At 40.3% G+C, this 27,885-nt stretch overlaps 1 protein-coding gene across 1 annotated transcript in view; it reads left to right on the plus strand.

Moving 5' to 3' along the window:
* The window catches only part of DCDC2 (doublecortin domain containing 2), a 172,430-nt gene that overhangs the window by 49,223 nt on the left and 95,322 nt on the right, over positions 1–27,885 (plus strand). The window contains exons 3-7 of the mRNA XM_008146066.3: positions 4,325–4,401; positions 4,533–4,664; positions 9,593–9,739; positions 11,720–11,774; positions 21,032–21,194. Of these exons, the coding sequence (XP_008144288.1) occupies positions 4,325–4,401; positions 4,533–4,664; positions 9,593–9,739; positions 11,720–11,774; positions 21,032–21,194 (574 nt within the window). The remainder of the gene's footprint in view (positions 1–4,324; positions 4,402–4,532; positions 4,665–9,592; positions 9,740–11,719; positions 11,775–21,031; positions 21,195–27,885) is intronic.

A 27,885-nucleotide genomic window follows, 5' to 3' on the forward strand; every position in this document is an offset into this window, starting at 1 on the left:
TCTGTGTAGACTAATGTTTGAAGGGACATTGCTGACTCTGGTTGCAACATGGTGGTGGGGAGCAGGAATAGGAAGGGCATTTGCATTTCACCATTTGCCCCATTTTACTATTTGAATTTTGTTTAGGTGCCTGCCTTACCTATTAAACATCTTTTTAAAAAAAGTCAACATCACCATAAATGTTGGTATAGGTGCAAGAGTCTCTGGGTTTAAAATGTAAAATTATTTTGATTGAATTAAAAACATTCTATTCTGTATTGGAGTATCTTTTTTCTTCCATGTTTACATTGAACCTTATTCATCTTATAGCTGAACGTTCATATCTGGTTACTCTCCCCATTTCCCCACCCTCCCTCTCAACCACTTTTCTACTCTCCTTTTCTATGAGTTTGACTTTTGTTTTTTCAGATTCTACATATAAGTGATATCATACAGTTTTTGTCTTTCTTTGTCTGGTTTATTTCAGTTAGCATAATGCCCTCAAGGTCCATCCGTGTTGTCACAAGTAGCAGGACTTCTTTCTTTCTCACAGCTGAATAATATTCCACTGTGTGTGTGTGTGTGTGTGTGTGTGTGTGTGTGTGTGTAATATCACATTTTCTTTATCCATTTTTCATCAATAGACACTTAAATTGTTTCTGTGTCTTGACTGTTGTGAATAATGCTGCAATGAATGTGGAGTGCTGACATCGCTTCAAATGTTCTGTTTCCATTACCTTTAAATAAATACCCAGAAGTGGGATTGCTGGATCATTTGGTAGTTCTACTTTTAATTTTTTGAGGAACCTCCGTAGTGTCTGAACCAATTTGCATTTTTACCAACAGTGCACAAGGGTTTACTTTTCTCCACATCTTAACCAACACTTGTTATCTCTTGTTAAGGAGCTCACTCCCTATGTTTTATTTCAGGATTTATGGTTTTAGGTCTTATATTTAAGTCTTTAATTGGTTTTGAGTTGATTTTTGTATATGGTGTAATATAGGGGTCCAGTTTCGTTCATTTGTATGTGGCTGTTTAGTTGGCATGAAAAGATTGTTCTTTTCACATTATACATATATTCTTGTCTCCTTTATTGTAAATTAACTGACCATATATGTGTGGATTTATTTCCTGGCTCTCTATTTTGTTTCATTGATCCATGTGCCTTAGATCAGTGTATCTTTTAATTAAATTTTAACAAACATTTATTATACAACTAGCAGGCATTGCAAGTATTTTTTTAGTCACCAGTGAGCAGCAGGAAAATTCATGCATTTTGTCCCTGTCAAAAAAGCATATTTTGAAAAAGGAGAAAGTACTATAAATTATTTAGGGTTAATATTTGATCTCTAAAATAACTAGTAAAGTGTATAACCAATAGTTAGAATTCATATATATGGGCTCACTAACTACTTGGCTCCTTATTATATGCGATATTTTAGACAAATTAATTATGCTCTAGTTTGTTCACTTGTAAAATGGGGCAATAGTAATTGTACTTCAGGATATGGCTGTGATGATTAAATAATAGATAATGCATGTAAATTTAGCACAGTGCTTTCCATTAAATCTAGTGCAATAAATGTTAGCTGTTTTTATTTATCAGTTCCCTTTGCTTATAAATTTTCTTTTCAAATTGGGGAGTGGAAGCCCCCAAGAGTGCTGTCACCTACACTATAGCAGCAGTAGCAGTTTGAGACAGAAAGCAAAGGGAGCCGAAACCGGTTTGGCTCAGTGGATAGAGCGTCGGCCTGCGGACTCAAGGGTCCCAGGTTCGATTCTGGTCAAGGGCATGTACCTTGGTTGCGGGCACATCCCCAGTAGGGGGTGTGCAAGAGGCAGCTGATCGATGTTTCTCTATCATCGATGTTTCTAACTCTCTATCCCTCTCTCTTCCTCTCTGTAAAAAAAATCAATAATTAACAACAACAACAAAAAAAGCAAAGGGAGAATGAATAGAGGAAGGCCTGTGATTAATGAGGTAGGCCCAGCGAATGGAGAAATGAGGAGGGCATTGTATGCAGAGGGGCACGGTGCACAAAGGCACAGAGGTGGATGCATGGCGTGCTTTGGGAATGGAAGGGAGTAGGTTAGTTTGTGTAAAGTGTACTACCAGGGGTCTGCATGGAAGGAGTATTGGTAGGAGGCAAGGAAACTGAGCAAGCAATGGTTGGCCACGGGGTTCTTATAGGCAATGCCTACGAGTTGGGCGTTATCTTTCAGTGATAGAGATGGAAACTGGATAACAGAAGATCAGAGATAGGATGTGGGCAGGAGGAAGTGGGAATGTGGAGGAGGAGGATATATAGGGATGGGGTAGTGCTTGATAGGGCTAAGGTAAGGTGACCAGACGTCCCGCTTTTGGTGGGACAGTCCCGATTTTTAACAATTTGTCCCACATCCCATGGTGTTTTAAAAAAGTCCCAATTTTTGGAAAGAATGCATGACAAGCTAGGGAACGGCAGGAGAACGGGAAGGGAATATACGGTTTTCGGCGGCCATGTGGCTATTTAGCCAGGATATGAGTTTTATATTATTTTTGTTAATTTTATAATGTTAAACTTTAATAATAACAAATAATTGTTGAGAACTGATTATCGAGAACTGCTTATCAAAGTTCGCATTGTTGATCAGTTGTTAGAATTCGACCACCATTGTTTGGACTTAATGAACAATGGCATTTTTTGGGATTGGCAACGACGAAAACATTTTGTAACTGTCTCTCAGACGATACACATCATACTGCGTGCTAGTAAGCTAGTTAAACAAGTGATGTCATTACAAATCAGCTATTCAGATAATTTAGGTAAGTAATTTATTTATTTATTTCATAAATACATAAATTTTCTTGAATTTAGCAGATAGTACTCGTATTATTTATATTTTATAGTGGTGGCAAAAAGTCTAGCACCGGCCTTGAAAGTGACACTTACGTTACGGCAAATTCAGAGGAAAAATAATACAAGTTAGTATTGCTATTATTTAGAAAGAAATATAGGATTAAAATTAAAATAATTTTTAAAATATAGTTACTTTATAACAATCAAATTAATTTAATTTATAAACTAACAATAAAATATGCTCATATAATTATGTACCTACTTACTGTGTTTTTAAGCAATGTGTATATAATAATTTATAATATAATTTTAAATATTTTTAGATTTTTAACATAATGAGTAAGAAAAGAGGATGCAAATTCAACGATGATCTAAGAAGTGAATTTCCTTTTATTAAAAAAACCAAAAGTGATTACAATATAGACCAAATTTTTAGTCAAGACCCCTCCCCCCCCTCCTCGGTCAATGGTGTCCCGCTTTACCAATGTTAAAACCTGGTCACCTTAGGCTAAGGGAGAAATTGAAGATCCCACGTGGCGGTGGAGGGGCCTAGATAATTAATGGGACAAACAGAGCCATCAGGGGACACATTCCAGGTGGGGGTGAGCTTTGTGAAGGGATGAAGACCCTTCTTATGAGACAGGCAGAAAGGTGAAAAGCAGTAAAGGTGCAGATGAGGTGGGAGGGGGCAGGATACAGAGGTTGAAAGGCTGCAGCCTTTCAGCTTCTTTTCTTGAACTTTGATCTGCTGAGAATGATCAGTTGGAAGGAAATGATCTGCTGAGTATTTGGGGTGGGATTTTAGGGTTTAAGATGAGAGGTAGGGATTTGGATTATCCACTGTTGGAAACGTAAGAAGTAATGGACTTAGGAGGAGGATGAGTCTGGCTGATGCAAACGCTTGGTGAGAAGGTACCAGGGAGCCATGTGGTTCTTGCTAACAGCAGCCTGGATTCTAGAAGCAATGAGGATGGAAAGATGGCCAGACCCACCCAGATGCAAGGAGTTCAGGAACTGAGGGCATTGGCTCAACGGCAGCTGATGAATAGGGAAGAAGCAAATTTGAGAAAAAGTGACAGAGATAGTCTGAAGAGAATAGGATGAAGTCAAGATACATGGGGTCTAGATTCAGCGAGTAGGTGAAGTGAGGAGAGGGGACAAGACAGATGTGTGGCTGGAGGGGGACTTCAGGGTTTAGTATTTTATAGGATTACTAGTATTTTATTGTTGTTTTCCAGAAAGCACTGTTTTAAAAAGTTGCCCTGAAATTCTCATAACAGCCCAACAGTGTCTGCATTAGTATAGATCAGGGGCAGACATTTTTCTTGAGAGCTTTGTTAAGGTCACATAATATTGATAGAGGATGAGCCCAGAGTGTTTTTACAAAGCGAGATGTTAACACAGGCATAACAGGTCTCAGCTAGTTCCCTGGAAACCTGTAGTTTTTCCTCAATAGGAAACAACTAACATAAGCTCAGTGATTTGTATTTCTTTGCTTTTAAAGGTAAAACCAGTAATCCACAGCAGGATCAACGTGTCAGCTCGATTTAGAAAACCACTTCAGGAACCCTGTACTATCTTGTAAGTTGGAGGCCTTTACAGTTCAAGTTGAAATTGGCTGGTGGTTTCCTTTTAGTTTGGGGTTTGCACTATAATTATAGTGGCATTACTCTGTCAAATAGTATGGCTCACTGGCTTTGCTTTTTGTCCAGCTTGATTGCAAATGGAGACCTCATAAGCCCAGCATCTCGCCTCCTCATTCCTAGAAAAGCCTTGAACCAGTGGGATCATGTGCTACAGATGGTCACGGAAAAAATAACTCTGAGGAGTGGGGCTGTTCACAGGTATGTCAAAATCATCTTGCCAGTGGATGGTTTTCAGAACTGTGAAAATATTCCCAGGAGGCTCTCAAGTCACTTGTTCTAAATTTGAATTTTGGCTCACCAGTTAGGCTCTATATGCCTTAGTTTCTTTATCTGTAAAATGGGTATATAATAATACCTTATAGATTGTTTTAAGGAATAAGATAAGCCACATACAGAGCTTAAAACAGTTCTTGGCACAAATATTAACTATTTTTATTCCTTTAATTTAGAGCAATTAGGCAACATTCATTTTGTTGAGAACTTTTTTCTTGACTCTTAGTTAACTTGTCCTTTTATTCAGGAGATACTTATGATTCTTTGATGGTCCAAACTATTTGCCTAGCATAAAGAATCAGACATCAGGAGCTGTTAGTGGATTTAAAGAAGAGGCAGGTAAGAGAGGATAATTAAGTGATGTTGCCTAAACTTGAGAAATCAAAAGCATTTTTCTCAAGTTCTGAAATTTTAGTGAAGATTAAAGTCATGGCTTTTAAATTGTGAAGCCTATGAAATTATTCCTTGATGGAGGCTCACTTATTTAGTTCCTTAAAGGTGGGAGGGTTACAGATAATATATACAAGTACAGAACATATTAAGAATATACCCAAAGACTTGAAATCTAATCAAGAGTTTTCTGGTTGTTCTTGAGTTTTGTCTTTATCCCAAACTCTCTAACATACTCCACTGGTAGAACACACTCCTGCTTTTAAGAAGTTATACTCTGCCCATTTTCATTTCTATATATCTACCTATGGACACATTTGATAAGATAATTATGTCTTTCAGTTTAATGTGTGTACATATTCACATATATTAATATATATAGTTTCATAGCCACTTAGGTTTTAAATATAACTAGGTATATATAAATATATATTTAGTATATAAATATAATTGAAAGCAAAACTTCACCGGTGGTAAAAAATATTTCATGCAGGACAAAAGATATAAATAAAAACCATTTCTCTCCCTTTGGGCTCCCCAGTTCCTCTTTCCAGCATTATTCTAGAAATATTCCATGCATACAGAAGCCTATGAATCTCTTATTTTTAAAAAACACAAATGGTAACACACATACACACATGAATAAATATATAAACATACCTTAATTTTTAGACTATTTTATCGTTTACTGTATTATAGGTATTCCCCATTTTACTGTAACAACAAATCTTGGAGATTTTTATTAGCATAAATAGCTCTATCGTATTATTTTTAATGACTGCAAAATATTCCATTTTATGAGTGTGCCCTAATCTATTTTAATAGTCTACTCTTGATGGAAACTGAGATTATTTCCAACCTTTCACTATTGCATGTTCATGTCTTTGCATATAAATAGAGTTTATCAGCAGAATAAAGTCTAGAAGTGGAATTGTTGTGTCTATTGGTAAATGCATTTTAGATTTTGATAGATACTGCCAACTGTCTTCCAAAGAATTTGTACTGACTTGCACTCTCACTAAAAGTGCTTGAGGGCCTGTTTTACATACTCTCATCTGTGCTGTGAAATTAATATTTTGTCTTTTCATTCATGTTGGGTAAAAGTATTATTTTATTTGTGTTGATTTTTACTTATTTAATGTACAATAATGACATCCATTGAGCATTTCTTTTGTGCAATGCATTATTCCAAGTGCTTTATGTTGTTAACTTAATTTAGCAATCCTATGAGGTAAGTAGTGTTGTTATTCTCTTTTAATGAAACATGAAACACAGAGGGGGTAACTTACTTGCCCAAGATTATGTAGATAGTGACTAACAGGACTGGATTCAACCAAACTAGTGGGCTGTATGACTCCAGAGCCTGTGCTCTTCATTGCTAAGTTATTCTCTGAATAACTGCCAATATTTATCTTCTATTACATATGAACTATCTGTCATGGCCTTTGCATATTTGTCTTATTGATTTGTAGGCATTCTTTACACATTAGGGAAATTGGCCCTTTGTCATATGTTCTAAATATATTTCCAGTCTGTATTTTTGATACTGTTTATGTTTCTTTTTGCATACAGACATGTTGAGTTTTGATGCAGTTGAATTTTCAATCTTTTCTTTTGATCATTAAGTTTTATTACTAGTTTAGGTCTTTCTCACTCCAAGATTATAAAAATATTTTTCTATGTTTTTGTCTGGTACTTTTAAATTTCATTTGAAACTTAGATCCTTCTGGGTTTCATTTTGGGATGAGGAGTGAGACAGATCTCAATCCTATATAATAAAAGCTTAATATGCCAAGTGTCCGGTCGTCCGGTTGGCCATTCAACCAATCAATGCGTAATATGCTAATGATATGCTAAGGCTGCTCAACCACTTGCTATGACGTGCACTGACCACCAGGGGGCAGACAATCGACCAGTTGCTATGACGTGCACTGACCACTGGGGCAGAGGCTTAATGCAGGAGCTGCCCCCTGGTGGTCAGTGCGCTCCCACAAGGGGAGTGCTGCTCAGCCAGAAGCCCTGAGCTGGGCTCACGGCTGGCAAGCGCAGCGGCGGTGGCGGGAGCCTCTCCTGCCTCTGTAGCAGTGCTAAGGACATCTGACTGTCAGACATCCCCTGAGTGCTCCCTGACTGTGAGAAGGGCACAGTCAGGCTGAGAGACCCCCTCTGAGTGCACGAATTTCGTGCACTGGGCCTCTAGTTGTTATATATTGATTTTTTTTTAGATATAATTGCGTCTTTTGACATATACATAAATATAAGCCCACTAAATAAAAAATATAAAGCATAAAAATATATTTATATACACAACTGCATGCCCAAGATCTACCTAATCATACATATATTGATATGAACAAATTCATACATAGAAATAAAATTTATGCAAGTACAAATATAGGAAAGAAAATATAGTTATATGTCCCTGAACATTTGAATACTTAGAGAAAGTTCATTCTTAATATAATGCCAAATACGAGTAAAATTTGGTTGCTGTTGACTTGGGATATGCCCATTTTTCCTTAAGGGAACATTAAAAATTCTTACAGTTAGATTCTACACTGCACATCAATTTATTTATATATGAAAAGCATTCCATAAAAATTGGTTCAACTTCCTATTTATATTTCTTGTCTTTGTAGCAAAGGAAGAAAGCAGGTCAACAAGAGTCACATAAAGAAAGGCTAAAACCATGGGTTAAGACTTATGCAGGACCTCTTTCCCACCTGTAGAGGAAACCAGTCATATCTTAGCTGTTTCCAGATCCACAGCTCTGCTGCCTTTTCATTTCTTGGTATAAAAATTAATTATGAATTTTGATCTTCCTATTTTGAATGAAAATGAAAGAAGAATGTCCGGGTGTAAGCCAATACTTCTCAGCCGGGGGAAGTCTCCCCGTCGAGGACATTTGGCAGGGTCTGGAGTCATTTCTGGTAGTCCCAGCTGGGAATGGGCCAGCTACTACTACCACCTAGGGCAGGGGTCCTCAAACTTTTTAAACAGGGGGCCAGTTCACTGTCCTTCAGACCGTTGGAGGGCCGGACTATAGTTTAAAAAAAAACTATGAACAAATTCCTATGCACACTGCACATATCTTATTTTGAAGTAAAAAACCAAAACGGCAAATCACCCGCATGTGGCCCGCGGGCTGTAGTTTGAGGACGCCTGACCTAGCGGGTAGAAGCCAAGGGTGCTGTTATCTGCAGTGCACAGGGCAGCCTCCACACCTCTCCACAGAGCATAGTCTTGTCCAAACAGTGTTCAGAAACCCTGGTTTAGGTCAAGGCAGGAAAACCAGAACCCTGGGTGAAGTGTTGACTTGTAGGGAGAGGTGTACAATGTTATAAAAGAAAAGATTGTGATACTAACTCAACACAAACACATTCCAGGATTTTGGTGGCTATTTTCTTTTTACCTAATCAGTAAACAAGCAGACAGGTCAATGGACTTTTCATTTCCTTTGCAAATGTTACTAACCTTTATTATGCAGTATAGGAAGCCGGAGAATTTTTGAATGATTTTTCTTGAAATCTATCTAGTTGCTCTTGTTTATAACCTTCAAATATCTGCATTGTCTTTCTGTGTAGTTTCCTAGTAGGCTTTTTTTTTTTCCTGTTCTTTAAAGAAATTCTCTGGATACTTTAAATGGTCTACAAAATTATCACTGTTCTTTGAATAAGTAACATATTAATTGTAGTTTGCAGCAGCAGTTTTACAGTAAAGGGAGGGTCTTGTGAAATCTATTCTGGGAAGATGAGGGAAGGCAGGAGAAAAAAAGAAAGAAGCAGGAATGTTATGTGGTTCTGCATCATTAATACTGGCAATGGGCTCTTTCACCTCCTGCCCTCTCAACCTCTTGTTTTCTGACCCAGTTTTGTGTGTTTAGATGTAATCTGATGGCTGCTCATATACAGAATGCTTTAGGAGGCATATAATTCTGACAAGTAAATTAAGAAAATAAATTTTAAAAGTACTTACTAAATGTAAATAGAACAATCAAACTTCAACAGAAGCTGGGCTTTATTTAAGGCACCACTTTCTGTATCAGTTAAATCTTCCCCTCTAAAATCTTAATATGGCAGCCATAGGGGATATCATGTTAGATTGTCATTTCATTGGGATGAAACACTGTGCAGCTAGTTAGCAACTGTGTCTGCATTATAACGTTGGCATTTAGTTGAATCTAATTATTTCTTGTCTTTGAAGCAAAGGAAGGACATTCTTCTTTCTTTTTCCTTCAAAATAGGAAGATCAGAATTCGTAATTAACTTGTATAGCAAGAAATGAAAAGGCAGCATAGCTGTGGATCTGGAAACAGCTAGACTTTGAGGCATTTGTAATTCAATAATTGGGATAGTAACAGATGAGCCAAATTAAGAACAGAATGTTTTTATTTACTTTGTAATTTTAAGCAGTTTTCTCAATGCTTGTTAAAATTTTAATTGTTGGCATTCATATTTTGGCAGACTTTATACTTTAGAAGGAAAACTGGTTGAAAGTGGGACAGAGTTGGAGAATGGACAGTTTTATGTGGCTGTTGGCAGAGATAAGTTTAAGAAATTGCCTTACAGTGAATTACTTTTTGACAAGTCAACCATGAGAAGGTCTTATGGGTAAGTTTTCATCCTCATTTACTTCTCATACTATAGTTATCACTTGAAGTAGCATTGAGTCTTTTGCTGACCACTGGTATATTTTACATAATCTAGTTTATCAGTTAGACTGCAAAGCATGTATGATATACACTGACCTTTGTTTTTTTGCCATGATTGGAGATTGAGATCTATTGCACAATAATTTTCGGGAATCTATGAAAGACTAAATAGTATATTTTTTACTATATATGTATTTTTGCTATTCATTTATGATTTATAACAAATATAAAGATTTACTCTTGTGAAGAAGATAAATGGCAATTAGCTTCTTTTTAAAAAATATAAATTTTTTGTTGATTTCAGAGAAGAAGGGAGAGGGAAAGAGAGATAGAAACATCAATGATGAGAGAGAATCACTGATTGGCTGCCTCCTGCATGCTCCATATTGGGGATTGAGCAGGAGCATGTACATATGCAGGCATGTACCCTGACGAGGAATCAAACCTTGACCTCTTGGTTCATAGGTCGATGCTCAACCACTGAGCCACAATGGCAGGCCAATTAGCTTCTTTAAAGCATACATTATTAGAAGTTTTAAGAATCTCTTAATTGTTTAGCTGGATCAAGTAATTTTTCAGCTGGTGCATATAAAACATCTAAAGGTGTTTAAAAAACCCCATAATATTTTATACACCTTTTAATAATAACTGTAAAATATAAAAACAATACAATTCCACTTGTGCAAAATAAATAGATTAACTGCTTTTATAGTTAATATATGCAAAATTTTATAGATAACAATATAATTACTCATAATACACTGTGGACCGTTTTTCTCTATGAAATGTCATATATTGGTGAAAGATGCCTTATTTCAGCCAAGTAGCTGGACCTTATAGGCATGCCTGAGGAGCCCTGGCCCCTGGCACATGCTGGGACCCTCCCTTCGGCTTGCTCACAGTGCCCAGGACCTACCTCTACTGCAATCTACAGATATTCCGTGACCACTTTGCTATTGGAAACGGAATTTTTTGGTGGTTCTCTGCTAGGGTGGATGATACTTGTAAAGACAGAGCAGAATGTCACCAATATGTTGTCCATTAATTCACAGTTTGTGAAGCCTGATGGAGAGCTTAGCTGAGGGTCTCTAGATAAGTATTAGATGAAACCAAATTTCAGGGATGTTGTTTAACGTATGCAAGAGCACATGGTTTTCCAGCACTTTAGAATTACTCACCAGCAGACTTATTGCTAACCATCCTTACCCATCCATGAAATCAAATCCTTCCACAGCCTGTCAAGCAACACTGGATTAGTCTGTTGTTAGCTTCAGTGTGTAATTGATGGCAGTGGGAAAACTCTAACTCATGGTGACCTTTCTCAGGCATATTAGTAAGATTACATTTATCTCTGTATCCTCTTATTTACAGAGTTTCAGTTGAGTTCCAGAATAAATCTTTTTCTAATAATATAGACATCTGTGAAACAACATTCCTATAGTTGAAGAGAGTTTTTATTTTTTGACAAGAGTGACTGGTTTAGAAAGCCCCTGAATATAAATGTCAGTGTGCTACCATTCTGAGCTCATCAGAGGCAGACAGCATAGGCGTTTAAAAGGAGAGATAAATTTATTGTTTTAAACTCAATTTAGCAAAATCATTACTCAGCTTGAGAAATGATTTTTGAAATTCATATGGAAAATTCAGGGAATTAAATAAAAATGCTGTGAAAGAATATAATGTGGTACTCTAAGTTTATTGTAAGTATCAATTACAATAGTATGCAGAAAAAAATATTAAACATCTTTTGGAATGGAATTTTGAAATTTTATGGTGGTCTTTGTGAAATTGGGAAAGTATGTAATACTTTTGTGAAACACTGATATCAGTAAACAGTTGACTTACAGGTTGGGATGACAAATTGACATGACAATTGTATTGCATTGTATATTATTTGTAAATAACACTTATATTTCTAAATTGCAATTTGTTTTCACAGTCAGAAAGCTTCTTCACTGCCTCCTATTGTGGGATCCAGAAAGTGTAAAGGGAGTGTAAGTATCAGATGGTTTACTCATTAATGTCCTATATTTCTGTACAATACATTGAGACTGTTCTTTGGATTTCAATTAAATTTGAAGAAATAAAAGCTAGCTGGTATATAAGTAATTGTGTGAAACAACACTAGGACATTAATGTTACAATTAAGGTCTTATAAGAGAGCTAACATTTTTAGAATATATATTTTGAAATAGGTATCTTTTTCCTCGTGTATAGACCTGATTCAATTTATATCACAGTTGAAATCCAGGCAATCATACATAAAAGTAGAAGAAATGCTGGGGTAGGTCACATTAGTGGTCCACCCAGTCCTATTTCCTATCTCTGACAAAGACTAAAAAAGAAGTTTTTGTAAGAAAATGGTGATCCTCACATATAGTTCTTTAAAAGATTGAGAATCATTTCAAATATTTATTCTCTATCAGAAAAGTCCATTCATCATTCATTCATTTGCTAATTCAGCAAAGTTTATTAAATGCCTATTATGTGGGAACTGTGACACGCAGTTAGTAGGTAATTAATTCCTTAATGTCTTTGTATTTTCGGTCTCTAGTTCTCATGGAGCTGAGTTTTATGTCATGCCACAGTGCTGCTTTGACAGAGTACTTCTAGCTAAGGCTTCTCTTTCCACCCTTTTGATTGAATTTCCAGACCTGTAGTGGTCAGGACTGATTTGATATTTCCCCTCTCTGAATTAAGGAAGCAAAATTCTTATTATGGTGTTTTGTGAAATAAATGGCTGTTTGGCAATGATACTGCCTTCCTAGTGATGATTTAGATACTTCTCCATCCTTTTGGTTATATCATGTGAAATTCTTGGAAAAAAAAGAAAAACAATTTTGCGTGAAGAAGTAGTGCTGAACTCAGCATAAAAAACAGCAAACCTTTATTAGCCACTCATTCACTGGGACTCATACAATTTATGACAAAGCACTTGCCCCTCAAGAAATGTACAATCTCATTGAAATAGAGAAGATAGCTTGAAAAGGTAACCAACAAGCTAAACACCAAATTTGTGATGGGACTGATAAACATGAGAGAGACAGAAGGCATCAATGTGCATTGGTCAAAGTACATGGAGAAAGTTGAATTAGAGTTATGCCTTTGAGGACTGTTTAAGGCAAAGCCAATGAGGGGGGAAGGGCTTCAGATAGAAGGGACAGTGTGAGGAAAGGAGAAGCAATAATACTGGCTAATATTTAGTGAACACTATGACCGTGTCTTTACAGGTGTGATTTACTTAATCTTCACCCCATGAGACAGGTACTATTATTACTTCATTTAAAAATAAGAAAAGGAAGCAGGCCATGGAAGTACCACATCTAAAGGCTTCTGTTGAGCAACTGGCAGGGGAGGGATTGCGACCAGGTGGCCTTCCTGGAGGAGGCTTGTGCTTCTGACCCCAGGGAACAATGAGTTGCTCAGGTTGACTGGAACAGAAGGGCTTTCTTCTGTGGTGTGGAGGCTGATGTGCCCAAAATGGTAGTGATGGCAGTGTTAGATGACTTAGAATGTCAGGGAACCTACGGATAAAAGTTCTCTAAGACAGAGTTTAACGATAGAGCTTGTTATACAAAGCAGGGGCAGGGGAGAAAGAGCCTTTACAGCAGAGGAAGAATTACAGAGGCCCTTGGTAATGAGCTTGGCAAGTGAGGAGGGCAGGAAGAAGGCCAATGTTGTCTGAGATAAAATCGGCAGGCAGCGCCTGAACCTGGGTTTGGGTTTTATTCCTTGATAGGATACCATTTGAGGGATAGAAGAAGAGGGTGATGCCACTTGCTTTACATTTTGAAAAGACCATTCTGGCCATGGTGTCTACAGAAAGTGAGTTGGGGCAAGAATAGGAGCAGGAGGCTGTGGGACAGCTGGTGCCCAGGCATGTGATGCAGGTGACTTGGACAGGTGACAGCAGGGGAAATGGGCATCTATGATAATTCTTCTTTGAATATGTTGTAATGGTCTGTTGTTATTGGTTGATACATTCATCACAGGCATTTACTGAATACATTTTAGTGCTTGGTGGGTAGCGGGAGGCAGAGATTCCTGAGAAAACACTGAACATACAGAGGAGGAAAGAGAAACAAATACACAATATATTTAGTATTAGTTAGTGAGAAGCTTGATGAAAAATGCATCAAGACATGGGAAGAGCCCTAACTGGTTTGGCTCAGTGGATACAGCATTGGCCTGCGGACTGAAGGGTCCCAGATTCGATTCCAGCCAAGGGCATGTACTTTGGTTGCAGGCACATCCCCAGTAGGGAGATGTGCAGAAGGCAGTTGATCGATGTTTCTGTCTCATCAATGTTTCTAACTCTATCCCTCTCCCTTTCTCTCTGTAAAAAATTCAATAAAATATATTTAAAAAAAAAAGACCTGGGAAGAGCCCGGCTGGTGTGGCTCAGTGGTTGAGTGTCGACCTAGAACCAGGAGGTCATGGTTTGATTTTTGGTCAGGGCACAAGCCCGGTTTGCAGGCTTGATCCCCAGTGTGGGACATGAAGGAGGCAGCTGATCAATGATCTCTCTCATCATTGATATTTCTACCTCTCTTTCCCTTCCTCTCTGAAATCAATAAAAATATATTAAAAAAAAAAGACATGGGAAGAGAAAGTGCCATAACATCCTGGTGGGTGGGGTAGGCCTCTTTTATGAGGTCATATTTGAACAGAGAGGAATTCCTCACCTGGCACATGGTAGGCTCTCCTGTGGTTAGTGCATGTGTGCATGACTGGCAGTGAACCCCACAGAGAGAACATCTTAGGTCAGAATTTCAGAGTCACAAACTCTATTTTTAACAGAAGGATTCATTTACTCCTTTCCTTTAATCAGTTGGTTCCCTGGAGAATGCATGTGTTTTTAAGAACATTAACTGTGTGGCCCTGAATTAGGGGGTGAGTGAACTGGACTCGGGGAAAGTTGGCTTTAAACTTGGGGTTCCATTGCCAAATCAGCGGGAAAGCATCCCTGAACTCAGGGTGCACATCAAAGGGTACACAGACCTGGATTTTAAGAATTCATTTTTCCACACAGCTTTCTAGGGATTGCTCTATTGCATAATGAAGGGGAGTGTGGTTAGGGCTTGATCGAACTTTAAAGAGAGAGAGAGAGAGAAAGCTGCCACAGTTTGCTGGTGCATCAGTGACTTGGTCAGCAGAGTTCCACCCTTGTGGTAGGGAATGTGAGGAGTGAGGGGTTCTTGGGGTCAAGCAGATCCTTTCAAATCAGCCAGGGAATGCCTTGCACAAAGCAGGACAAGACCAGAAGCCACCCTGTTACAGACTCCGAGTGCTGGGGAAGTCACAGAAATAAGCAAATTGGGACTATTTTTATTATGTACTAGAGGCCTGATGCACGAAATTTGGCCTGCACCCTCAGCCCGGCCTGTACCCTCTTGCAATCCGGGACTCCTTGGGGGATGTCCAACTGCGGGTTTAGGCCCGATCCCAGCAGTCGAACATCCCTCTCACCATCCGGGACTGCTGGCTCCTAACTGCTCACCTGCCTGCCTACCTGATCACCCCTGCCTGCCTGCCTGATCACCCCTAATCACTCGCCTGCCTGCCTGATTGCCCCTAACCTCCTCTGCCTCAGCCTCCCGCTGCCGCAGCTCCGTCTGGAAGGACATCTGGAATGACGTCCAGAAGGTCGTTAGGCTGACTGGGCTAATTAGCATATTACACTTTTATTATTATAGATTTTTTACAGAGGAGGAAGGGAGAGGGATAGAGAGATAGAAACATCGATCAGCTGCCTCCTGCACACCCCCCACTGGGGATATTCCCGCAACCAAGGTACATGCCCTTGACAGGAATCGAACCTGGGACCCTTTAGTCCGCAGGCTGATACTCTATCCACTGAGCCAAACCAGCCAGGGCTTATTATAGATTTTTTAAATTCTCACCTGAGGATATGTTTTATTTTGTTTTGTGTTTTTTAAAAATATGTTTTTATTGATTTTTTTAGAGAGAAAGGGAGACAGATAGTGAGACAGAAGTATAGATGAGAGAGAAACATCAATTGGCTGCCTTCTGCACATCCCCTCCTGTGGAAAGAGCCTGTAACCTGGGCATGTGCCCTGACCAGGAATCGAACTTGCAACCTTTTGGTGTATGGGACAACACTCCTACCAATTAAGCCACTCAGCCAGGGAAGTTGTGAATATTTTTAAGTTGTGGCCCTAACCTTGAAAACAAAAGGAAGATTTAAGTGAATTGTCTTAAGTTTTATAAAGTTTGAAAAATAAACCCATCAGCAGAAGGCTGTTCTCTAGCGATGAGGCCACTCCGTGTAGAATCAGAGCGCCCTCTAGTGGGAGAGGTGCAAAATCCGAGAAGTATTTGAAAGTTAAAGCCGAAGACTTTTTTCTTATGACTATATGGCTAATACATCTTGTGATCAATGATTTACAAATTAAGATATTATAATTGTTAAGGTTTTGGTTTAAAAGACACCCACATGATTATCCACATATCACAAAGTCACTGTGAAGCAAGAAAAGTTCCGCATGCTCCTAAAACGCCATTTACCTGGTGGAGAAGCTGTGTTCAGCGTGGATGGGAGGGCTTCTCACACTTGCTCTCATCAGATGCTCAAGTGAGAGCAGCACCAGTCTGAGTCCTGTCCAGTTCCTGCTCTTCAAGTCCTCCTCCCAGGGGTGTCCCTGAGACACAGGTGGTGAAGGCCTGCTCCAATAGGCAAAAACCCTCACAGAATTATTTTAAACTTGATGTTTTATGACATGTTTTTGTAGGGGCTGGAAATGAGTTTCTGTAGTAATGAAATAAACCTGAGCTGTTTGGATTTTGTTGGACATTGCTTTGGGAACTACTTAAAAATTCCAGTTTCGGTAGAGTGAGGGTGATAGAAGGTCTCTTGTTAGTTTTTTCCCCCAAAATATATTTTTGTTGATTTCAGAGAGAGGAAGGGAAGGGGAGAGAGATAGAGACATCAATGCTGAGAGAGAATCATTGATGGGTTGCCTCCTGCACACCCTCCACTTGGGAATGAAGCCTGCAACCCAGACATGTGACCTGACTGGGTATGGAACCATGACCTCCTAGTTCATGGGTCGACGCTCAACCCACTGAGCCACACCGGCCAGACTCTTGATATTTTTTTTTTTGCTAGTTTGAGCTAGAACTTTGCTATTCCTGTAAGATAAGCTGAGATGTGTGTAAGGCAAAAGGCAGGACAGTGGTTTAAGTATCACTGAGGTTGAGTTTTTGCATAGGACATGCTGTAAAATTTAGCTGCTTCTTGATTCCTTCCACTGTGTCACTTCCAGGTGGCTGTTTTTAGGGAACCATACAATATAATAGCTGTTTCTAGTGCCTTGGCATCAAGAAGCTCCTGTGTAACAGAAAAATCAGACCTGGGTAATCTTGAGAAACTGAGTTCCTTTATTATCTATAAAGTGATGACAATGATATCTATCTATAAATTTGGTAAATATTTGTGTTAATGGGTATTTAGCACATAAGAGCTACTCAATAACATTGTGTCATCAACTGGCATAGCTGTGTAAGATGGCAAAACTAACTTCCCTATTCACTCTGCTCCCAAAATAGCAACAACTATCTATGTGCTCAAGTAATTAGCCACAGATGGAAGTCCCCAAAAGAAGGAAAATTTCCTTCTTCATTCCTTTGTTCTTCTCTTTCTCTCTCTCTCTCTCTCTCTCTCTCTCTCTGGATATATGTATCTCCTTATATATCCTAATATATAAATACCATGGGTCTGTTACAACTGAAGGCTCAACCAACCGGAAGTCAGTCCTGCAGTCAGTGTTGGGTTGCCATGATGACTGAGCACTGACTGCTACAGCTGCAGGCGTGGTGACCCAAGAACTGACTGCTGAGGGGGCTGCAAAGCAGACCCAGACAGAAGCCTGAAGAGAGAAGCAGGGTCTGATCCATAGCCTCTGTGGCAGCTGTTGATCAGCACTTGCCTCTCTCTTTCTCTACGGTCCTGGCTAGCAGCCGCGCCTCCATTTCTCTCCAGGCCTCTACCAGGGCTGCTGATCAGTCCTGCCTTTCTGATCAGGCCTCATTGATAGGCCCAGAGACACTGACTGGCATAGAAACTGACCAATCAGAACCAAACCTGGGTCAACTGTGAGGAGCCAATGGCTGCCTTGGAGGCGGAGCTTTTGACACTGACTGGCATAGAAACCGACCAATCAGAACCAAATTGGCTGGCAGGGAGGGCAGTTGGGGGCGAGATCAGGCCAGCAGGGGAGGGCAGTTGGGGCAACCAGGCCGGCAGGGGAGGGCAGTTGGGGGGGACCAGGTCTGTAGGGGAGGGCAGTTGGGGGCCATCAGGCTGGCAGGGGAGGGCAGTGGGGGGGGACCAGGCTTGCAGGGGAGGGCAGTTGGGGGTGACCAGGCTGGCAGGGGAGGGCAGTTGGGGGCGATTGGGCTGGCAGGGGAGCAGTTGGGTGTTAATCAGGCTGGTAGGGGAGCAGTTAGGGGCAATCAGGCAGGCAGGCAGGTGAGTGGTTAGGAGCCAGCAGTCCCAGATTGTGAGAGGGATGTCCGACAAGGGGTCCCAGATTGGAGAGGGTGCAGGCTGGGCTGAGGGACAACGCACGCGCACCCCCCCCCCCCCCCCCCCCCCAGTGCATGAATTTTGTGCACTGGGCCTTTTATGTATATAATTTCTTATATATTTTTTATATTAACACTTTAGGTGAGTCAACATTTTTAAAAGGATAAGCATTTAAATTATTAACCAATTTCTAATTACAAAACAATTTTTCCCTTGTTCTCAGTTTTTGTTCTTAAAAAGTGCCTTGTGAGTAGTCATTACTGAGTAATGCATGAGCAACATTTTCCAAAGTCGTGCCCTATATAGTTATTGGAATCAACTATTCTTTCTTGATGATCCACAATCACCAGTGATGACACGCATAGCCATTTCTAATGACACACAGCCGCTGAGGCGGCCGCATGCTGAGGATGAAACATTTGCTGCTCCTGAGGATGAAACATTTGCGAAATAATGTTTTTTCCTCAAAGTGACACACTACCTGAGTTAGGCTCAGTTTTTTGGTGAAGTTTGACACACTTAGCTCAAAAGGTTGCCCATCACTGACAACCACCTTTCTGAGTGTCAGTCACTATCAGAAATGTGGTAAAGCAGAATTTTCTGAACGTACAACAAGAGTTTTTAAAATTATGTAACTCCTAATTTCCATTCCAAGATGGGGCTCTGCTTCTCCATTGTTATACCCACCTGTGAACAAGACTTTTCCCAGAGAGCTGTAAAACCTGTTGTGCCGAGATCCAAAGCTTCTCATTCACAATGCTTCATGTTAGTCCCTGAAAGTTCCTCAGCATCTCTGAACGTTCCCTTAGGCTTGCTAGAGGGGTTACTTATTTCATTCAAGGCTTTTACAGTTTTTAAATCTTGGGATGAGTAGATATAGTTGGAAATAGACTGGAATATGAGACCTGGCTGATAGTTTCAGAATCTCCTCCATAATCATATCTATTTCTTCTGCCAGGCAATTTATGGCCTTTTGAGAGAGAATCATTGAAAAAAAGAAAAGGAATAAAAAGCACACCACAGCTCTGGTAGCAGTTAATGCAATAATTAAATGGAAACTGTATGTTTAAATTGCAGTCTGAATAGGAAATTAAATTATGCAAAAAAGTGTTATAGATTCAGACATATTTTATACTGTTAATAAATCTATGCATAATTCATTTTCTTGTAGGCTGTGACAAAATAGCATAAATAACTTCATTTGTAAGGCTGTGAATTTTGCTGTTCTTAATTGGGTGATGGCTAAAACTATTTAAATACTTTTCAATGACTGAATATATAAATGTTTAAAGTGAGCAGTTATAGGTTTCCAGGCAGATTTGTTTATTTAATATTACTACATTTATTTTTAGATACTAGCATAGTACAAATATTGCATAAAGATTGTACCCAATATGTGTGTTTGATAGGATTTTAAGAAAAATATATGATCTCTTTGCTCTTATAGAAAGCACTCTGATACTCATTGAATGAATACTATGTCAGGCACAGTACCAGTTACTTTATAAACTGGACCATTTCATTCTTATTATAGACCTAAAGGCAGGTACATTAACTCCTTTTAACTGTTGAGGAGACAGGCCAAACAAGGGAGGAACTAGCCCAAGTTCCCATAGGTGATTACTGGCAGAGCAGTGGCGCTGAGCCAGGTATTTTGGGTTTCTAAAACTTAATTTTTTTCCCATTACCTGCAGCTTCATACCCTACACACTTAGGTAAGTTTAGCATCGGAGTATCTGAGAGTCAAGGCTGTCTTGTTAGGATGGAGTCTCTTGCTGTAGCAATGGCCACGCAGTAGCTGAGATCAGCACAGCTGACCCTTGAGCACTAACAGTAACCACCACTGTAGTGGCTATTCTGTGGCTCCACAGGAGCCATACTTGGGCCAGTGACAGGAGCCGCTAAAACTCAACCCCACCTTTCTGCTGAGGAGCCCACTTTGCCAGACGCAAGGTCTTCATTTCCAGAAGTATTCTGGGACTAGAGGCAACCACTGGAGGTGTGATCATGGGTGCTGCCTTTCAGAAATGTGGACGTGTGGTCTTGAACTGCTGGGGTCTATGTTGCTCTGGATTTGCAATTCATAAGAGACCATTGCAGTCACCAACAGATGAGTAAATATTGGAGATTTCTACAAGCACAGTGTAGGTCTCTTCAAATGACTATCTCTATACATTCACAGTGACAACTAGTTAAGAAGATATTTCTTGATTAACTGATCAAGCTGAGGATTGTCCCTATTCCCCATTTAATAGGTAGCTGCTGATTCTTCAGAAAGCACAGGAGGGAGGGGATGGTTAGGGCAGAGGGCCTGCTGTGCTCTTTGCTGGGGGCATGACCTTGGACAAGGCTTACTTCCTAAGCCCTAAGCCTCCTTTTCTCCTCTTTACAATGGGGTGACAACAGTACCTGTCTCAGGGGGGAATGAAGATTGAGTGACTTAATTTTATAGAATACATGGTAAAATTAACTAATCAACAATCGTTATTTTTCTTCTTCTTCCTCTCCCAGACCCTTCTTTTGCCTCTAGAAAGAGTTAATTGTAGGTATTAAAATGGACAGAAGCAGAATCAGCACAGTGCATCCATCTCTGGCCCCTGCCCTATTTACCTAATGCCTAGTTAATGACTTTTTTTTTTTTAACTAGGAATCACTTTGGGAGTTCATTAGCCAATAATAAGGGTCTAATCTTTTGCCACTTAGGGAAATGATCGCCAGTCTAAGTCAACTGTAGGATCCAGCGACAACTCATCTCCTCAGCCCCCAAAGAGGAAAGGGAAAAAAGAGGATGTAAATGTAGAAAAACCCACAAAAGGGAAACAAAACCTAAAGTTAAAGAACTCACCACAACCAATTCCAGACAGTGGTAAGTTTGTTGTTATTATTATATTGTTGTTATTGATTATTTTTAGGTTAAGGCTGTGATACAAGTTTAATGCTTAAAGAGGTCTATTTGTTCCTCTGGGCACACAGAAGATATTCCTACATGTCATACATGAGTTTTCACAGAAGACCATGTGTGTGTGAGAGATGCTGCTTTTCAGGATTAATTTCTATTTGTAATTAGAGGTTGTGCTACAAAGGCATGTGTTTTGAGGTGAAATATTTCTATAGTGATTTTACAGAACAAAGTAAATTTTACCATCCTTTGTTCCTACTGAAAGTGCTTAATTAACATTTTTTTACATTGGTCTCTCTTACTTTTGTTCACATTCATTATGAATTACCTTTTAGTCACAGATTGCTCCTCCCCCCCAAAAAATAAAAGTTTTACTAATTTTGCTGATATCCAAGAGAATAAACACACAAAACTTTACTAGTAAACAGTATTTACCAGAATTAGTTATGTATCTTACATTACCAGGCAAGAGCTTGTCTAAATAATTTTTTAAAAATTTGTATTAGGACAAAATTTCAGGATAAAAGTGTGATGAACTAAGGACATATGCCATCAGAATTGTGGATTTCCCCATTAGGTTTTTGTGACAACAGGCTCTTATGGTTCCCATTACAAGCGCGTTCTCAGTGGGGTGGGCACGTGGCAGTGAAGTGATGCTGTGGCAGAGGGCTTCTGGGACACAGCCCAGCAGAGTGACTGCTTCTCCTTCCTCCTGGGACCCATCCACACACACCTCAGGGGACACACTGGGGCGCCTACGAAGAGGATGGATGCGATAAGGTTTCAGATGTGTGGCCGGAGCTTTATTTTCTTGCCTGGGAGCTCCAGCTCATTTCAGAGTCTATATGAAGATTCACATTGAAATTACAGCTAAGGTGGGCTTCACAATTGAAGAGACAGCATGAAATCTGTGAGGGTTTAGAGGACGCTGCACAGATGAGTACAGAGTTAAAAGGGAGATGTGTTGAGACTAAGTTAAATGAACAGACTAAATGAATGAGCTAAATACATAGAGAAGAAAGAGTAGAGGGTATTTAAATCTTCAAAGGTTGAAATGATGGAGATTAGCTGGAGGCTGAGTGTTCTAAATTCTTGTTCTAGTTCTGCTGTTGACCCTGGACAAGTCACTTAACATTTCTGGGCCCCATTAGCCCTCTGCAAAGTGTGGGTTCATATTAAGATTTATCCTTAAAGTTTTGCTTGTCTTTAAGTTTGTGAAATCCTTTTCAGTGCCCATGAAACAGGGACACCAGTGTGAAATTCAGCCAACAAATGTTTATTGAAAGGAAAAAAAGCTAGCCATACCTTGAGCATTAAAAGTATTTTAGTTTAATCAATGTATACTGGATAATGACACTCCCAAGGCCATGGGCTATGTTTTTTAAAAATATATATTTTTATTGATTTCAGAAAGGAATGGAGAGGGAGAGAGAGAGATAGAAACATCAATGATGAGAGAGAATCATTGATCGGCTGCCTCTTGCGTGCCCCCTACTGGGGATCAAGCCTGCAACCCAGGCATGTATCCTTGGCCAGAATCAAACCTGGGACCCTTCAGTCAGCTGGCCAACTCTCTATCCACTGAACCTAACCGGCTAGGGATGGGCTATGTTGTATTAGTTTATTTTTTTAATCCCCAACAACTTGCGCATATCTCATAGATATGAGACACTTACTAAATACTGAGAAATGAATGATAGAAGTTACAAAATAGAGAAATCTTTGTAATACTTTAAAACTCACTAAGGAACAGGACCCATTTTAAATGTTTTATGAATTATTTTATATAAAGGCTTTTTAATAAAATGTTACTTGCTTATTTTCTGTGAGGCTCTTATTAGTTCCCAACTCCTACTTCCAATATGTTTTTTAAAGTCTTTAGATGTAGTAGTTGTCCCTCAGAAGAAGGGGAAGCATCATCTGTCAGGTATCTCATTTGTAGAAATTTGGGGACACAAGATGCTATATCAATATTTCCCTCTTTCACAGCAAAGTAACTTTTATTAAAAAGTTGAATTATCATACTTTTGCTTTTGTGAAAATCCACAAACAGTTTTCAACAAAAATTGTATCCTTGGGGATGAAAATAACAAAAATATATTGAATATTTAAGCAAGTCATATTTTAAGTGTGCTAAGAAATGATAGAATCAATGAACAAAATGAGTACTTTACCTAAAAGATTAAAACTTTTGAAAAGAACCAAACAGAAATTCTGGACACAAAGGACTCAATAAAAGAAACCAAGAATGAACTAGTGAGCACAGGAAATAGAGCTGACCAGATGGAGGAAAGAATTGGTGACGTTGAAGATAGAATTAGTGATATCGAAGAGAGAAACTTGAATATACAGAAAATGAAAGAACTCTCCAAGAACTATGACTCCATCAGAAAGAGCAATCTTATCTAATATAGAGGGAATATGCAAATTGACCATCATGCTGTAACGGTCAAGATGGCTGTGCCCACAGCAGAGGCAGGGATTCCATAACACAAGATAGCTGCACCCACAGTGGAGGCTAAATTCCTGTAATAAGCCTTAAGCATTCAGCAGGGACCTGAGGCTGCATGGCGCTGGGCCGAGGCAGGGGACCTGAGGCTGTGCCCCCCGCCTGGTGGAGCTTGACAGAGGACCTCAGGCCATGCCCCCCACCCAGCGGGGCTAGACAGGGGACCTCAGGCCCTACCCCCTGCCCCGGTGCCGGGCTGGAGGACCTGAGGCCATGCCTCCCTCAGGCCGTGCCCCCGGCCCTGGTGCCAGGCTGGGGGACCTTAGGCTGCGCCCTCTGTCCAGCTGGGCTTTACAGGGACCTCAAGGCCCTCTGCCCCAGACCAGGCTGGGGGACCTCAAGCCACGCATCCCGCCCCAGGCTGGGGGACCTGAGGCTGTGCCCCCCACCTGGCAGGGCTTGATGGGGGATCTCAGGCCACGCCCTCTGGCCTGGGCGAGGTGACCTCAAGGCGCACCCCCAGGCCTGGGCTGGGGGACCTCAGACCGTGCCCCCACCCCTGGTGACCTGAGGCTGCGCCCCCTACCCAGTGGGGCTTGATGAGGGTGGGGCCAGCCAGGTGTGGATCTATCCCAATGGGGGCGGGGTTGGCTGGGTCTGGGTCTCATGCGATTTCGAGGCACATGTGGGTGGGCGTGGACTTGACTGTGGTTCCTATGGTGTGCCCCAGACTCTGACAGGAGGAAGATTTTCATATACATTTTACTAATTTTATTTCATCTGTGACACTTCAATTATAGAGAAAGGGCAAATAGCAATATCAAAATATTTCCTCTAATTAATTCCCTTTTAATGTGCATGAATTTCATGCACCAAGTCACTAGTATAAGAATAATAGGCATACCACAAGATGAAGAGAGGTAGAAGGGAATGGAGAGCCTATGCTGGCTCTTTCCTTATCTTTAGAGAATTCTTCTGGAAATATTATTCTTGGCTGGTAATTCCTCTCTTTCAGTAGTTTGAATATTTGGTTTCACTCTCTTCAGCTTGTAGAGTTTCTGCTGAGTTGTTTATTGATAAACTAATGGGCATTTCTTTATAGTTTACTTTCTTCTTTTCCCTGGCTGCCTTGAGTATTCTTTCTTTGTCATTAATATTTGATAGTTTTAATACAGTGTGCCTTGGAGAAGGCCTTTTTGGATTGAGGTAATTAGGTGTTCTGATTGTTTCTTGGATCAAGGATCCAGATCTTCCTATAGGTTTGGTAAGGTCTCATCAACTAACTGTTTGAATAGGCTCTCCATTCCCTTCTACCTCTCTTCATCTTCTGGTATGCCTATTAATTCTTATACTAGTGGCCCAGTGCACAAAATTCATGCACAGAGGGGGTGTTCCCTCAGCCCAGCCTGCACCCTCTCCAATCAGGGACCCCTTGGGGGATGTCTGACTTCTGGTTCAAACAAGCAGTTGAACATCCCTCTCGCAATCTGGGACCGCTGGCTTCTAACTGCTCACCTGCCTGCCAACCTGATCTTGCTCCCAACTGCTCTCCCCTGCCGGCCTGATCTCGTCCCCACTGACTCTGCCTGCCTGATCACCCCTAACTGCCTTCCCCTGCCGGCCTGATCTTGCCTCCAACTGCCCTCCCCTGCAGGCCTGATCTCGCCCCCAACTGCCCTCCCCTGGTGGCCAATTTGGTTCTGATTGGTCGGTTTCTATGCCAGTCAGCGTCAAAAGCTCTACTTCCTAGGCAGCCATTGGCTCCTCACAGTTTACCCAGATTTGGTTCTGATTGGTTGGTTTCTATGTCAGACAGCATCTCTGGGCCTATCTCTGGGCCTGACCAGAAAGGCAGGGCTGATCAGCAGCCCCCATGGAGACCCAGAAAGAAACAGAGGTATGGCTGTTGGTGAAGCCCTGAGAGAAAGAGAGAGGCAAGTGCCAATCAACAGCTGCCACAGAGGCTGCAGATCAGACTCTGCCTCTCTCTCTGGGCCTGATCCGCAGCCCCCTTAGAAATCAGTGCTGGGTTTTTGCACCCGCACTGGCAGCAATCAGTGCTGAGTCGCCACAGCAACCTAGCACTGACTGCAGGACTGATTTCTGGTGTTCGGTCGAGCCTTCAGTTGTTTTGGATGTTACGGACCCTGGGTTTTTATATATTAGGATTGCTCTTTATGATAGAGTCATAGTTCTTGAAGAGTTCTTTCATTTTCTTTGTTCTCAAGTTTCTCTCTTCTTCCCTTTGCATCATTTTTAAATTGCTATCTTTGATATCACTAATTCTTTCCTCCATTTGGTCAGCTCTATTTCCTATGCTCTGTAGCTCATTCTTGATCTCTTTTATTGAGTCCTCATCTCCAGAATTTCTGTTTTGGTTCTTTTTTAATGTTTAATCTTTTTGGTAAAGTACTCATTTTGTTCACTGATTTTTTCCCCCCTAAGCTCATTAAATTGTCTATCTGTGTTTTCTTGCATCTTGTTGAGATTTTTTTCAGAACAGCAATATTGTATTCTATCATTTAAGTCATGTATTTCCATGTCTCTAAGTTTGTTTTCTGGAGCATTTTCCTTCTGAGCTGCCTTGTTACCTTGATTATTCATGGTGCTTGATGGATTCTTTTTTTGTCTAGGCATCTTTGTATAAGTGGTACTGCTCTCATAGATTGATAATTACAAGTCTTTCTATTGTTTTCCAGTAGGTGGTGCTGAATCACAATATTTTTGTTTGTTTGTTTGTTTGTTTGTTTAGTTCTCTTGTACTTTGGCTTTTCAGATCTCCTGGGATGGTGGAAAGTGGCCTCTGCTCCCTGGGAATATGGGTGCCTCTCCTGTGATCTGGTCACCCCAGTCTCAGAGGACTAACCTGCAGGGGAATATAGTGGGTGATGTGGCTCAAATTTGTGAAATCCCATTGCTGCCTCTCACAGACACAGATGCTTCAGGCAGTGTAGCTGCAATACATAGGGGTAGGGTGAGCTGGGGGAATCCAGCTGCCTCTTCTGTTGCTTTACCCTCCTGACAGTGGTGACCAGTAAACCTCCATGGCATCTCCCCTCCACCCCACTTGAACCTGGGATTATTAACAAAGTCCACCCTTTGCTCAGGGAAAATGTGATTCTGTAGTACTAGTTCTAGGATTTTCAGATAATGTGCTCTGCTACTGGACACCAAGAGTGGAGGGAGGCATGTTTTGGGAGGTTAAGAGGTAGCCAGACTCTGTGGCTTTGTTTTTGTGCCTTGAATGACGACTGTCAGACACCCAAGGCTGCACCTCTGTGCTTTGTCCCTGCCCAGGTCACTGAGTTCAGCCATAGCTTGTACTGCCCCTTCCTATAAGAATGCTCACTGAATCTCCTTACTCCTCTGAGCTGAAGGTTGTACCAGCCACAACCTGATTTCTCCCCTCTACCCACTATGAGCTCTCTGCTTCAGGGCTGCATCTGTGTGGCTCACCTTAACTTTTCTCCCTTCTCACCTCCCAGGTTTGGTCCCACTCGCTCACCTTTACATGTTTCAATGCATGGATCTCTCAGATGTGTTTGTGCATTGAGCAGGGAATATTTTGTTGAATTATAGCTATTTAAATTGTTGAAACTTCAAAGGAAGAGATCAAGTGGATCTCTTACCCACCATTCCTCTCTAATTGTTTTCCCTAGTAAGAGGCTTATACACTGATACAGAAGCACATAAAATAGTTTAGGTGAAGCATTTTGTACCTTTTTATCTTAATAAAGAGAGCATATAACCTGGAAAATGAATCTTGGATTCCCAAATTTTTTTTCCAGGGAAAAGAAAAGAAAAGTAAAAAAGCTTGTGCTGTTCATTAGATTAAATCATTGTTTGGTGAGTGAGTTAAGGATATTAGCTTAAATCTATACTTTAGAAAACTGAGCTATTTCTCCTTATCAGATCTTTCTCCAGATGTTTTTGTTTATAGAAATTTTCCAGGTTATAATATTAAAAGTATCTCTTTCTCTTTTCATATTCATTAAATCAGATTTCATATTTATTATTGCAGTTGCTTTTTGTTTTAAGGTCATCTATTTTAGAAATTAGAACCAAGTGTGTGCTTTTGGATATTCATATTTCAAAAGGCTCTTCTTTACAAACGTAAAAGCCGTAATGACTTGCAGCAAAGTGAAAGGATGTGGTGAGACAAGAGAGAATGAGTAAAAAATATAAGAATTTAATACCGTATTGTGTATT

This window comes from Eptesicus fuscus, chromosome 9 (genome assembly GCF_027574615.1).
Source record: "Eptesicus fuscus isolate TK198812 chromosome 9, DD_ASM_mEF_20220401, whole genome shotgun sequence".
Lineage (NCBI taxonomy): Eukaryota > Metazoa > Chordata > Mammalia > Chiroptera > Vespertilionidae > Eptesicus > Eptesicus fuscus.